Source organism: Schizosaccharomyces cryophilus, assembly GCF_000004155.1.
Source record: "Schizosaccharomyces cryophilus OY26 unplaced genomic scaffold supercont4.1, whole genome shotgun sequence".
Classification (NCBI taxonomy): Eukaryota; Fungi; Ascomycota; class Schizosaccharomycetes; order Schizosaccharomycetales; family Schizosaccharomycetaceae; genus Schizosaccharomyces; species Schizosaccharomyces cryophilus.
Window position 1 is genome coordinate 2,514,674 of NW_013185624.1, and position 13,055 is coordinate 2,527,728.

The following is a 13,055-nucleotide window of genomic DNA, read 5'->3' on the forward strand; positions in this document are numbered from 1 at the left end:
ATGTCGGAATTGGTTTCTGATCCCTATCCTTCCACTAACCCTCATGACCCTTTGGGTCATCCTGGACATCTAACTGAAACTCAGCAACAGACATTGGATAGCTTTCGTTCAGAATTAAAAAGGATGGGTTATACATTAAGGTTAGATGATGCTACATTGGTACGTGCTTGATTGATTTTGCGAAAAAGGCATTTGGTTGAACTAACTGAATGGATAGTTGCGTTTTCTACGTGCCCGAAAATTTAATTTGCAACAAGCCTTGGAAATGTTTGTTAAATGCGAGAATTGGAGGAAGGAGTTTGGTGTAGCTGAGCTTGTTAAAACCTTCCATTATGATGAAAAGCCTCTTGTTTCCAAATATTATCCTCAATATTATCACAAAACCGATATCGATGGTCGTCCCGTCTACATTGAGCAATTAGGCAATGTTGATTTGAAAAAACTCTATCAAATAACAACTCCTGACCGCATGCTTCAAAATCTTGTTTATGAATATGAAATGTTGGCTCTTAAGCGTTTTGTAAGTATCTACTCGAAATCCATCGATGTAACTCTTTTTCTGATACGTCATGTTGATATTTGATTCTTTTATCGCCTTGAATTAGAAATTGCTAACTGTTTTTAGCCTGCTTGCTCTCGTAAGTTTAATGGTCTTATAGAGACTTCTTGTACCATTATGGACTTGAAGGGTGTTGGTATTACTAGCGTCCATTCTGTTTATAGCTATATTCGGCAAGCTTCCAGTATCGTATGTGCTTTCTATCTATCCTCTACGTGTAACGAAATTATAAATATTAACATATCCAACAGAGTCAAGATTATTATCCCGAAAGAATGGGTAAATTTTATCTCATCAACGCTCCATGGGGATTTTCTTCTGCTTTTAATTTCATCAAAGGTTTCCTTGATGAAAACACAGTGAAAAAGATTCACGTTTTGGGATCGAACTATAAGAGTGCCTTGTTAGAACAGATTCCAGCCGAAAATCTTCCAGCTAGTTTAGGAGGAGCCTGCAATTGCCCTGGAGGTTGTGAGTTATCTGATGCCGGCCCATGGCATGAAGAGCAATGGATGAGCAAAGTGTAGTTTTGTAAAACGATAAATGGTTGAAAAGGGGTTCAACTTCCTGTCCGGCACTGAACACAGTGTAGTCTGACTATGGCAACAATATTAAGTCTTTTTGTATACGTAAAAACCTGTTACTTTGAATTAAGCTTCTAAAATGGGAGTCTTGCTTATTGCGTATTGTTTTACTTATAATACAATTGACTATAGGTATTTATTTGATTATGTAGCCCTATAATTTCCTTACTTCGATTTGTTTTCCTGTTTTTTGTTTTTATTTTCTTTCTCTTATTGTTACATTCTTTCGACAGCGTTAAAAGATCTATCATGCCGTTTTCATGACAAGGGAAGCTTGTCAGCTTATTCTCACAGTAAACCGAATTTAAAACACGATTGTTGACTAGTGGTATAATGCACGTACGGTATGGCTTTTCAATGTCGTTGCAAAGCACTCAAAATTGTCATGAAAAGACCATCTTCATCTTAACTTTCATTAATACATGATTTTTTAATTATTTTTATTTTGTTTATTGTTTTAGAATCATCGCTCCGCTAATTCGTCTGGGCTTCAAATAATTCTGACCTAGTACTGCATATTACTTGTGTTCCATCTCGCAAACACTCTTACTTTCAACCAACCCCTATGGAATAGGGCAAGGTAAAACAGAAGGCAAAGAAAATGGATGAATCGAAGTTGTTTAAAAGTTTTATGAACACTACGGCGTTTTGTTCTGAGTTAGAGAAATTAGATATTCCCTTTTACAGGTCAATTGACTCAGAATTTAGCGAAAATTTAAAAAATGTGTCTTCAAGGGTGTTGAAAAATATTCAGCTGCTTTTTTCAAAAGTTGACAGGAGCAGAGCGGCTGATTTTGTGGACATTGAAGATATAGAGAATCGATGGTTGGAAGTTTCTGATACATTGGATATTCTATTCGAAAAAACGGTATGTTAACTATGGGTCTCCTCTTTCAGCCAGCTAACGGATAATACAGGATCATTGTTTAGATAAAGCTAAAGGTTTATTGAAGCGACCAAGGATCGAGTCAAGCCCTTTGCCTGCTGTTGCTCCAAAAAAGCAGAAGAGAGAAAAGCTTCCTTACAGAATGATACATGCTGCTCACTTGCCGAAGCCTCAATTACGGTTCCAAAGCTCTCCAAATAATGATAGAAACCTTACATGGTTTTGGAAGCTCACTGAAAAGCCAAATGCACTCGTGCCTTTAGATAAACTCCTGGCACAGGTTGAATCTGATCCCAGTTTGGCCAATTCTTTACCTCATCCTTATGGGACTGAAATTAAAAATAACCGATATCCTCCTTGGGTTTATGAGGTGACAAACCCAACCGTTATGGGATCCGTTGATGAAACTAGACCCATTTGGGTTGATACCGAAGAAGCCTTAAAGGATATGCTGAAAGAGTTGCAAAAAAGCGATGCTATCGCAGTTGATTTGGAGCATCATGATTATCGGTCTTTTCGAGGATATGTATGTCTTATGCAAATAAGTAATCGCAAGTACGATTGGGTTGTTGATACTTTACAGCTCCGTGAAGAACTACAGTGTTTAAACACCGTCTTTACAGATCCTAAAATAATCAAAGTACTTCACGGTGCCAATATGGACATCATTTGGTTGCAGCGTGACTTTGGTCTTTATATTGTTAACCTCTTTGACACATATTGTGCGACTAAAGTATTAGGCTTTGAAGGTAATGGGTTGGCTTTTCTCTTACAGAAATATTGTGACTATGAAGCTGACAAACGATATCAAATGGCCGATTGGCGAATTCGTCCGTTGCCAAAGGATATGCTCTCCTATGCACAATCCGACACTCATTACCTCTTGTATATTTGGGATCACCTTCGTAATGATCTCCTAGAAAATTCTGTTAAGAGAAAAGAAAATCTTTTACAGTCCGTGGAGAATAGCAGCAAACAAATTGCTCTCCGTAAATATGAAGTTGAACCATATGATCCTGTGTACGGTTTAGGAACGGACGGTTGGCGTAATGTCCTTTCTAAATTCGGTTCTGCAAAAATAATTGGCAGAGAAGCAATTACAATTTTTAAAGCTTTACATGATTGGCGTGATAGTACTGCACGTAAAGAAGATGAAAGTGTCCGGTATGTTATGCCTAATCACTTGTTAATAACGATTGCTGCGAACAAACCGATGGAAACTTTGGACTTACTTTCTATAAGCAAGCAGCTTACTCCCCTTGTCCGTGTGTATGCTGATGAGATAGTACAAGTTATTCGTGATGCTCAAAACGCTTACAATAAGCAAATTGATCAAGAAAAATCCTTTGGAACCGATAAGGAAGCTGCTCCACTCATGACTTCCATTGTTAGTAATGTTGAAGATTCTGATAAGACGGCTCCAGACGTTAGTATTTTTGAGTCTACTAAAAAGAATGCTACAATTTTGAATAAACTTATGGCTAAATCATCTGATTTATTTACCGCTAAAGTTACTTTTCCATCTACGGTTGATGATAGAAAAGAAAAATTATCGTCCGTTACTGAAAAGATATCTCTAAATGTTGCTCCATCTGTCGAACATCCAATAACTACAGTAACGGAAGAAAGCAATTTGGAAAATCCTACTGATGAATCTTTGTCACAAGCCCAAGCAGCTACTAAAGAAGAACCATCAATTGAAGGAAGGGATAGTGATGAAAATTCTATAGTAGTCCGACAACTTGGCATAAATAAAAAGAAGCGGTTGTCTTCAGCAATGAATACCGATATGCCATCGTTAGATGATACAATAAATCTAACCGATCAAGCCTTACCGGCCAATAATGATAGTGAGGAGAACATGAGCTCATCAAAGAAAAAGCGACAGAGGAAGAAAAAGAAAAAAGAAGCCAAAATTACAACATCATTGCCCGTTGCTAATACTGAGGCTCAGGAAAGTGCGACAGCTAACGAAGCTTTCGACTATTCTAATCAAGATAACTTCCTTTTAAAAATGGACGAACGAAAACGAGTTATGCGAAATCAAAGCGAAAAGAGTTTTAATCCAATGAATAGAGCCACTCAGGTTAGACGGAATGTCAAGGAGCTCAAAAAGCCCAAAATATCTGAGGGAAAAAGTACCTCGTTTAAAAAGACTTGATGTTGATCGATTCAAAAGCTATATAGTATTGGTTGGTTTTGGGTTATATTTTTATATATTAGAGATTTTTTGAAATATTATATTGTCTATATTGAAGGTTTACTTATTAATTTAGATTAGCTAACATCAAATCAAGCAAGGTACTTAAAATTAAATAGGGCATATTATAAAAAGTACTTGGTTATCACTTAGCGTGCTTCTCATGTAATAATCTGTAGAGCTCTGTGCTTTCAAAATTAAATGCACTATCGAGCTCAAGAAACGAATGACTTAATAGTTCTTCTGCTGTTGGTCGTTTATCTGCGTCGATCATAAAGCATGCATTCAGAAAATTTATACTATCGTCAGAAATATTTTTACGGAGCTCAGTAGGGAGAGGAGGCGCTTTCTTCTCATTTCCTAATTTAAACATTGCTTGTATTGCTTCATCTGTTGACCACGGTCTATGACCTGCCAGCATCTCCAAAACAACACATCCAAGCGACCATATATCAACCTTGGCACTGTAACCACGGTGATTACTATCGATGACTTCCGGTGCCATCCAAAAAATTGTACCTTGCATGGAAAGATTTGCATCATTACCATACACATTTTCGCTATGTTTAGATATACCGAAATCCGAAATTTTGCATATGCCGTCAAAATCAATTAACAAGTTATCAGCTTTGAGATCACGGTGAATAATACCTTTTGAGTGCAAATAAGCTAAGCCTTGCAAAACTTGTTTGGTAATAAATCGTACCACAGAATCTTCGAAAGGCCCAAAGTTCCTTAAGCAACGACCAACGGAACCACCGGAAACATATTCCAAGAATATACTAATATCGGTGTCAGTTTTCTCGAACCCGAGATATTGCACAACGTTGATGTGCTCCAAATCGGCCATTGTTTCTATCTCAGAATTTATTGAATCAACGATGTTTTTCCAAAGTCTTTCATGATATGTATTAACAGTTTGGGGAATTTCAACTTGCTTTACGGCAATAAGTTCACCAGTATTAACATTCATAGCTATAAATACCCTTCCATAAGTTCCGTTTCCAATCAATTCTCCTTTTAACCATTTAAAAGTTGCAGAATCATTGCTCGGACTAATAATTGAATTTGAAGCATCATTTCCTTCAGGCTTTACCTCCTCAATTTTGGAACCCCAAAACTTGGTGCTTGAGCGTCGCAATAAATTACCACCTTTATGTTTTCTGTTGTTTCTTAGTAATGCTTTACGAGCCTCAAATACTTCACGAGCTAAAAAGCGCACAGATTTAACCTTTGGCCTTATTGATGTTTTTGAGGGAGAAGACACAACTTTTGATTGATCGGGGACTAGCACATTGTCTAGATTGTATCGAGGAAAAAATTGATCAACGTTTTTGTAAAGGTCATCAGCAGAAGGGCGAACCTCCCATTTTGTTTTTTCTTTATCTTGTAATGAAATAGAAGCTTCATCGTTTACATTCATTCCTCTCATATGGTGTGATAAAGGAGAAAGATTTAAAGCCAAATCATCTCCATGAGAAAATTCAGGAACAGTAGGCTGGTTCAGCTGTTTATCGGTCATGATCGGTGATAATCTGATAGGAGAATTCCTTTTTTTCAATAATTCAGGGACATCCTCCTGAAGCTTCTTGGGTTGAACAGCCCAGAATGTATCATTTGGAATTTCTGATTCATCGAAGGCTGGGGCATTATCAAATGAAAAGTCATTTTCCAAATTTATAGGTTTGCTGGTGTTGTTTGCAAAGTCAGTTTCTATGTTTTTTGTATCCTCGACTTCATTCAAATGAGATGAATTTACATAGCGCAGGCTTGATCGTTTGGTTATGGTATTTGTACGTCTAGGAGTAGCATCGTGATTTGGAGGAGGAGAAGGGGGGTCTCTGTGAGCTATAAAATTTCTACCCATCAACGAAGGCTTAGGGCTTAACTCAGATGACATGGAAGACGCGCTTGAAGGAAGTTTTAAAGTAACTTTTTTATGAGGTCTCAATACTCTAAATCTGTTCTTTTCGGTACCTTCTTCAGTTCCATCAAGGATCCTAGCAGCCATTTCGCCTTTTGCACCCCTAATCTTTTCAAAGCCACGAAACCGTCGTGATGGGGATTCTTGTAATACTGCTAAATTCGGAGCCGAACCAAGCTTCTTTTCGGCTAGTTTGTTTTCATTATGAATGCTAACAGGTAATGTATTGACAGGGGTTTCCTTGTCAAAATCGGAAGTAAGCACCGAATGTCTTATTTGCCTTCTCGACTGTGGATTTGAGTTGATATTCTGAAAGTACTTAATATCATCTCCAGGACGCTTTATGAAATTGCTATTAGACGATTTTGATGACACGGACACTGTATCACTTGCTAACTTCTCAGGTACAGAAGTTTCTCTCGCTGGGATAATAAAAAATTTAATTGTCCCAAATTCATCGACATAACGTCTGGTAATATCAAGCTTTATATCATCAAGAGCTTCGATATATTGGGCTCCACCTACTTCGGTAAGATAAATGTTACAATCTGCCGGGGAGCAATTCAGAGAGGCACTCCTTGCCAGCGTTTCACGAAGTTGGTATGCTGAGTTTACATTAGTGACGTTGACAGCGGTGAAGGACTCATCATCGGTTGTAACTAGTACAAAAACTTGTTTTTTTGTGCCTAACCCAATTTGACTTTCCAACCGATGTACACGAGGAACCCAAGTCTCAGAAAAAGTAGTCTCGGAGGTATTCTTTTGATTTAATTTCGAAAAGACTTTTGCTGATGGTGAGGTCGGAAACAGTGACTTTTCTTTAGGTTTATCTTTTTCTTTCTCGCGTGAAAAACCAGGCATACGGAATTTTTTTAAAAAGTTGTTTGATTTTTCTTTGTAATCAGTGCTTTGTTTCCTATTGGCACCCTTGCTTCCGGAGATTTTGGCATCACCAATGCTTGATTGTTTTTTTTGGCCCTCACTTGTAGAGAAGTACTCTGAGCGCCTTAAGGAATCCACTGAACTCGAACTCGAATTACGAGGTAACTCTTCCGTTGCAATCATGCTATCCTGTCCGGGAAATCCTTCTGACGAACCAGTGAGCCATTCTGAAGAGGAATTCTTTCTAGTTCTGTAGCCAATTTTGTTTAAGAAAGATGAGACGTTAAAATCATTAACGGAAGATACATCTTCGCCTTTACTAAGCGAAGAATCTACAGATTTCGGGGAATTAAGCCTTCTAGCCGATTCAAAAACAGAAGAGTCTACCGAAGAAAACAGAGCCTGTCGAACTCGGTTTGTTAGCTGAATAGCTTCTTCATCAGGTTTATTATATTTTTGAGCTAAGTCTAGCGTATTCCCATAGTTAACTAGACTAACAAATGCTTGCCCTTCAACCTTCTCAGCTAGAAAAATGTCCTTCCAACTATTTTGAAGATCGTGAACTTGTAAAAAGTCGAGTACATTCTCTCCATTCCAGTAATTTTCGTCAATACTCAAGGCATTTCTAGCCATCAAGCTATCGACAAACAATGCTGGTGAATTTCTTCCATCACTGATTCTGGAAGCACTGCTTGCCCTGCTTGACATTCCGACTAGAAGATTAACAGAGAAAAAAAGATGAAAATAAAATAAATCTCCTTTTCTCCAAGGCTTTTAGTAATGAACAAATAGACCAGCAAATCTATTTATACGTGACTTAGCTAGGAAGAAAAATCAATTCCCTTAAAAGATATTGAAAATTATCAAAGTCCACTAAAAAGACCTTGCTCACTTTATTATATCTTTAACTGCGAGCGATTACTGAAATCATTCGCATTCCATGACCCGGTTTCTAACTTCCCTCTTTTTTTAGTTTTCTTTTGTAAAAGCAGAATTTTTACACAAGCTCCTAATTATATTTAAAATAAATTGTATAATGGTAAGGATCTATGAAGCGATGAATTGCTTAGGCGCACTCTGCATTCCTTTGACATTGCTGAAAAGAAAGAAAGAAAATGAACGTTTAAGAAACTATAACGGAGTACTTTATTCGGATTTGTTTATCGTTGCAACTCACTAACTGGATGCAGCCCAGCAATCCTATAGTTTGATTTAAAAGTACATCGAGTCTTCTTCAAGAGCATCAAGGGGAACTGAAACATGTGAAAATGTCCTTTTTTAAAAAATTCAGTAGGAAGAAAGAATCTCCCGCTTTCAAGCCATTTCAAAAGGCTTCAGAAAAAAGCGACCTTACAGGAGATGCTTTCATGGTCGATGATGTTAGTACAAACAAGACAGTAGAGTCTCCTTTCTTATTCATGTCAATTAACCAAACCTTGATAGTATAATCGCTTTGGGTTCTATGGAAACCCAACAAAATGGTGCATTGACCATCAACAAGGATTATTAGCGATCGGTAAGTAAACAAGAGAAAGGAAAATCAGAACAGCGAAGAGCTAATCTGATTAGCTTCTACCAGCAGAAGAATATACATTTACGGGAAACTACATACTCAACTTGTCATTATTCCTGACTGCAGTGATGTTCTACATCTCGTTATGTGTGCAGGCCACTTAATCATCATTGACAGCCAAAATACAATCTTAAGTTATAATTTATTAAGGTCAAAAAATCTTCATACTCCTACCTCAACTTTTTATCTGAGACTGAGAGTCATGTGTACAGCTACGGATCCTTCAATTGAATGGGTTTATCTAGGAATGAGTGATGGTACTGTAATCCCATGGGACGTTACAAGACACCGACCTGGTGTCTACAAAATCCCCAATTTATATTCTCAAAGATTGAGCGAATGGAAACTCATGGGTACGTAGTAATGATAGTACGAACATCAACGAAAGCTAATTCAGTTTAGGATATCCTTACGCACCCGTATCAAGCAGACTGTCACCTGTTATAAGTATTCAGATCCATCCAAAAGACCTTGGACTCTTGTTAGTCGCTTATCCTGAAGGTGTGTTGTTGTTTTCTATTCGTGATGAAGAAGTTTTAAGGTTTTATGAACTTGAATATGCAGCTGGAAGCACTGCGGCAACCATGTCTACAAAACATAGCTTTCGACGGCCTATGGTGAAAGGTATTCACTGGAGTCCTTGTGGTGAATACTTTCTATCTTTCTATGAAGATTCTGCTATAGCCTTTTGGGATACTGAAAAAGAAATTCCTGTCCAAGTTAGAAATTTTGTTGACTCCTATATTCATACTTATACTGCTATGCAAAAACCAGCTCCGAAAACTGATTTAGAAGCGATCCAATCTATAATTTGGTGCTGTCGTGAGGACGCTAATTCAACCTTTCTTTTAATGTTGGGTGGATTACCTAAAGATTCTCCAGTAAAAGGAATCTCGATGTTCAGTTTCCCTCAAACTCCAGGAAAGCAAAATTTCAATGCTTTAGCAGAGCATTTTGCCAACCCAAGCTCTCAAAGATTCTTTCCTTTTGTTGACGTTCCTTCTGCTCGTGAAATGATGGTAATCTCAACAATGTCTCCTTATTACAATGGCACCCATAATCCGAGATATCTTTTAATGCTTTCTCAAACGGGAACTCTTTCACTCGTTGACCTGATTTCTAGCGAGCCTGTTAACCTAAACATGTGTGTTCCCCCTTCTCTGTGTTTCCTTGCTCCTGATTTTCAGCTTGTCGACTTCCAAGCTGTTAAGAAAAACATCTGGGATCAAATGGAAGATTCTATTCCTTTACATCCACATTATTCATCATTTTCAGGAGGATCACCTCACCCTGGTTACTTAAAAAAATTAGATGTACGTAACGTATTAATAACTTCGACTGGGCTCAGCCTTTCCCTATGGGATATTTCTAAAGGATTTATGAATCCGAATATCTGCGTAACTCTAGACTTTTCTGAAGTTATGCGTAAACATCTGACGCCAAGTGCAAAGATTGTTAGTACCTCACTTTCTCCAACTAACTGCGAACTTTCTTGTGCTGATAATTTTGGTCGTGTAATTATCTGTCGTCTCAAAGACTCACTAAATCCTTTACCATTTCAACTTGCTTCTGGTATTTTCCGCTTGGATGATAGCTTCGCAATAGATGGTACTCTTTATGGTCAATTTTGTATTGATTTAAAGCACGGGCCCGTCACGACCAACTGTATGAGTAACATAGGATTTGTTTGCATTGGATATGCCGATGGCTCGTTAGCTGTTGTTGATCTTAGAGGCCCTCATATATTATGCAATACCTCTCTACCTGAACTCGGTATCGAGAGAAAATCCAAGTCATCACCTACGGAATATGTCAACTCCGCTGAATTTGTCATTATGAACTTAAATAATGATGGAACAGCTTCGATTCATCTGATAGCTGTGACTAACACAGGAATAGCTTTGTCTTTTCAAATTGGAATGTCGGCATCAGGAAACTACTCCATAACATTTTTAACTTACGAAAAGCTAGGTATTCTTAACGTTTACAATATAGTACCTTTAACAGAATCTGGACAACTTGCTACTGCTACAGGAACAGGGTTGCAGTCATTGGGGACTCAGTCTGATAAAATTTATTTATTATACGTTGGCGAAACAGGAATGCGGCTCTATTCTAGATTTAGTAAATGCTCAAGCATGACAGATTGGAGTAAACACACTTGTTACAAGGCAAGCGTTATTTTTTCAACTGCTTCCAAACAAATGGGATCGGTAGCATGTATAATGTCAAATTTGAATATTTACTGGTACTCCTTGCCTAACTTATCTGAAGAACGGCGTGCGAAATTACCGGATGATATAGATGAGAGAAAGTACGAAAAAATAATGTGTGCTATGCTAACAAATTATAGGTTGAGGTTTGGTAATATATTAGAAGACGGCGATTATGTGTTCCCAACGGTTGGCGGTACAGAATTAGCATTCGGATGTGTGTTAGGAATGGGAAGGAAAATGTTTGCCTCTATATCTTGTAGCCTAATAACCAAAGATCCTTTGACGCTACCACCACGACCTACAAAATCTACTTGGAAATGGCTAATGGGTGAACAAACAACGTCTGCGGATGAATTAAATTTACTGCTTGGGGGTGAATATAGGACAGTTGGTAAGCCCATTACAGAGTCTCAGGCTCCCAGAGTACCGCAGCATGTTTCACAACAGAGTTCAACTGTACAGGGTACATCTCCTAACGTTCATGCGAGAGAATTTGATAATAGGCGATTACCTCAGCAGAAAAGTTATTTCAGCCAGATGAGCGAGCAATTAAGTGAAAGAGGGAAAATGCTAGGAAATATTGAGAGTACGATGGACGACTTAGAAGAAATGAGCGCAGATTGGTTGAACGAAATAAAAAAGTCAGTAGCTTCCACTAAGAAGGATATGTTGATATCAGGACTTAAAAGTTATTTACCTTGAATATGTTAATTTATTTACAGCCGTTTTCATAGTAAAAAAGGTTACTAATTATGATGTTTTAAAACATTGAATAAAAATGTTTTTAAAATAATCCTTTTACATAAAATCACATCGTTTTTCCCTTGTAACTGAGATTATCAGGTAACTCTTCAAAATTTAGGAACTTAGATATGGACAATTACAGCTTTTTTTATTTATTTATTTTTGTCGACAAGACAACAGCCTTCTTAGGTTTTCAGCTTCATTCGAACAATGTTTCTCCAAAGCTCGTCATCATCTTCTTCGTTTGCAACGTGCTTAGAATCTTCTATGTTTGGGATAGGTTCCTCTTCAATATTTGCCTCATCAGAACTTTCTGAATTCGATGAACTGTCGGAAGTATCTTTGCCTACGGCGACCGGTTTATGATTCAGATTTCCCTGAGTCCAAAGATCGTCTGGATCTATATTTCTTTGCTCGTGATATGATGCTTCCATATCTTCCAAATATTGTTTTTCTTTTTCTTGAATTTCATCAGCGTCTTTACACTGAGCGTAAATATCTAAAAGTTCTTCATTTACATCAAAAAAAGCATGACCCCATTTAAAATTCTCCATCAATAATCGCGCCTCATCCTTATACCCAACAATGTACATACAAGCTGCCAGTGCCTCTGCACAATTTAACCTCCAAGGACGTCCATAGTTGATAGGATTGGTAGCAACCAAGTAGGGCAGTAATCGTTCGCAACGGCCTCCAATTCTTGAAAAAGGGATTTCATCAATCTTAGCCCAAGAACACTCAACGACACTTGCACCACCGTTATCAAAAAATTCTCTATCAGCAGGTGAAACTGTCAATTTGCCGTTTGGCCTAAGGAAGTTAGCTTTCGTTTATAAAGTTTTACAGATTTTGTGCGAGAATGCCCGATTCTTTTCTCAAACCGCTTTTCAAGCAAAAACAAATAAATAAATAAATAACTTACGTAAGCACAACCCCTTTAAACTTTTGACCAATTCGCAAATTCCGTATGCAACCAAGTCGTTCTAACCTCTTTCCGGAGCAAGCGTTTGGATTGCAATGACCGAAATCCCACATTGCAAGAGGCAAAGGGAATTTCGAGGGCTTTTTTTGTCCTTTATAAGTGTCTTTACCGTAATTTTTACCTAAATGACGGGGCCCCATTGTGAAAAAAAGAAAATTTTAAATGCTTTTCAATAGAGTTATATAGAAATAGTCAATACTGATGAACTTCTCAAAGTGTTTAGTTATGATTATTATTACTGATTTTGGTTTTGTTATGATTATATATATTATACTATTACAAGATTTACAAATTGGTGGAATTTATATCACCTCCATATATTAATACCTTCTTCTAGTTTTATTGTGACCTTACACAGACTAGAAAAAATGTAAAGTCCATTTGATAGTTGAAAAGACGAATTATAGATGCCAATTGTAATAGACTCGCTACTTTTTTATCCTATATTTACATCGTGTTTAGAATCTTCACATGTCATGTCGCATGAACGTACTCACCCACAAGT

At 37.5% G+C, this 13,055-nt stretch overlaps 5 protein-coding genes across 5 annotated transcripts; 3 read left to right on the plus strand and 2 right to left on the minus strand.

Moving 5' to 3' along the window:
- Nucleotides 1-1,086, plus strand: SPOG_04069 (sec14 cytosolic factor family Sec14; the record flags this gene model as incomplete). Its single annotated transcript, XM_013166331.1, has 4 exons — nt 1-159; nt 218-520; nt 626-748; nt 811-1,086. The coding sequence occupies 4 exons, from the start codon at nt 1-3 to the stop codon at nt 1,084-1,086; spliced, it is 861 nt and encodes a 286-aa protein (XP_013021785.1).
- Nucleotides 1,087-1,726: 640 nt separating this feature from the next.
- On the plus strand, nt 1,727-4,371 carry SPOG_04070 (exosome subunit Rrp6). Its single transcript, XM_013166332.1, has 2 exons — nt 1,727-2,011; nt 2,061-4,371. Exons 1-2 carry the CDS (start codon nt 1,745-1,747, stop codon nt 4,188-4,190), a joined length of 2,397 nt encoding a protein of 798 aa, XP_013021786.1. The 5' UTR covers nt 1,727-1,744; the 3' UTR covers nt 4,191-4,371.
- On the minus strand, nt 4,250-8,121 carry SPOG_04071 (STE/STE11 protein kinase Mkh1). Its single transcript, XM_013166333.1, has one exon. The coding sequence runs from the start codon at nt 7,741-7,743 to the stop codon at nt 4,375-4,377; it is 3,369 nt and encodes a 1,122-aa protein (XP_013021787.1). The 5' UTR covers nt 7,744-8,121; the 3' UTR covers nt 4,250-4,374.
- A 143-nt stretch (nt 8,122-8,264) lies between these two features.
- SPOG_04072 (lgl family protein) lies at nt 8,265-12,566 on the plus strand. The gene is made up of 5 exons (XM_013166334.1): nt 8,265-8,414; nt 8,479-8,551; nt 8,605-8,961; nt 9,011-10,922; nt 10,962-12,566. Exons 1-5 carry the CDS (start codon nt 8,304-8,306, stop codon nt 11,524-11,526), a joined length of 3,018 nt encoding a protein of 1,005 aa, XP_013021788.1. The 5' UTR covers nt 8,265-8,303; the 3' UTR covers nt 11,527-12,566.
- On the minus strand, nt 10,694-12,740 carry SPOG_04073 (ribosome biogenesis protein). Its single transcript, XM_013166335.1, has 2 exons — nt 12,491-12,740; nt 10,694-12,378 (listed from the first exon to the last, which is right to left on the minus strand). Exons 1-2 carry the CDS (start codon nt 12,688-12,690, stop codon nt 11,754-11,756), a joined length of 825 nt encoding a protein of 274 aa, XP_013021789.1. The 5' UTR covers nt 12,691-12,740; the 3' UTR covers nt 10,694-11,753.
- Between the last annotated feature and the right edge of the window lie 315 nt (nt 12,741-13,055).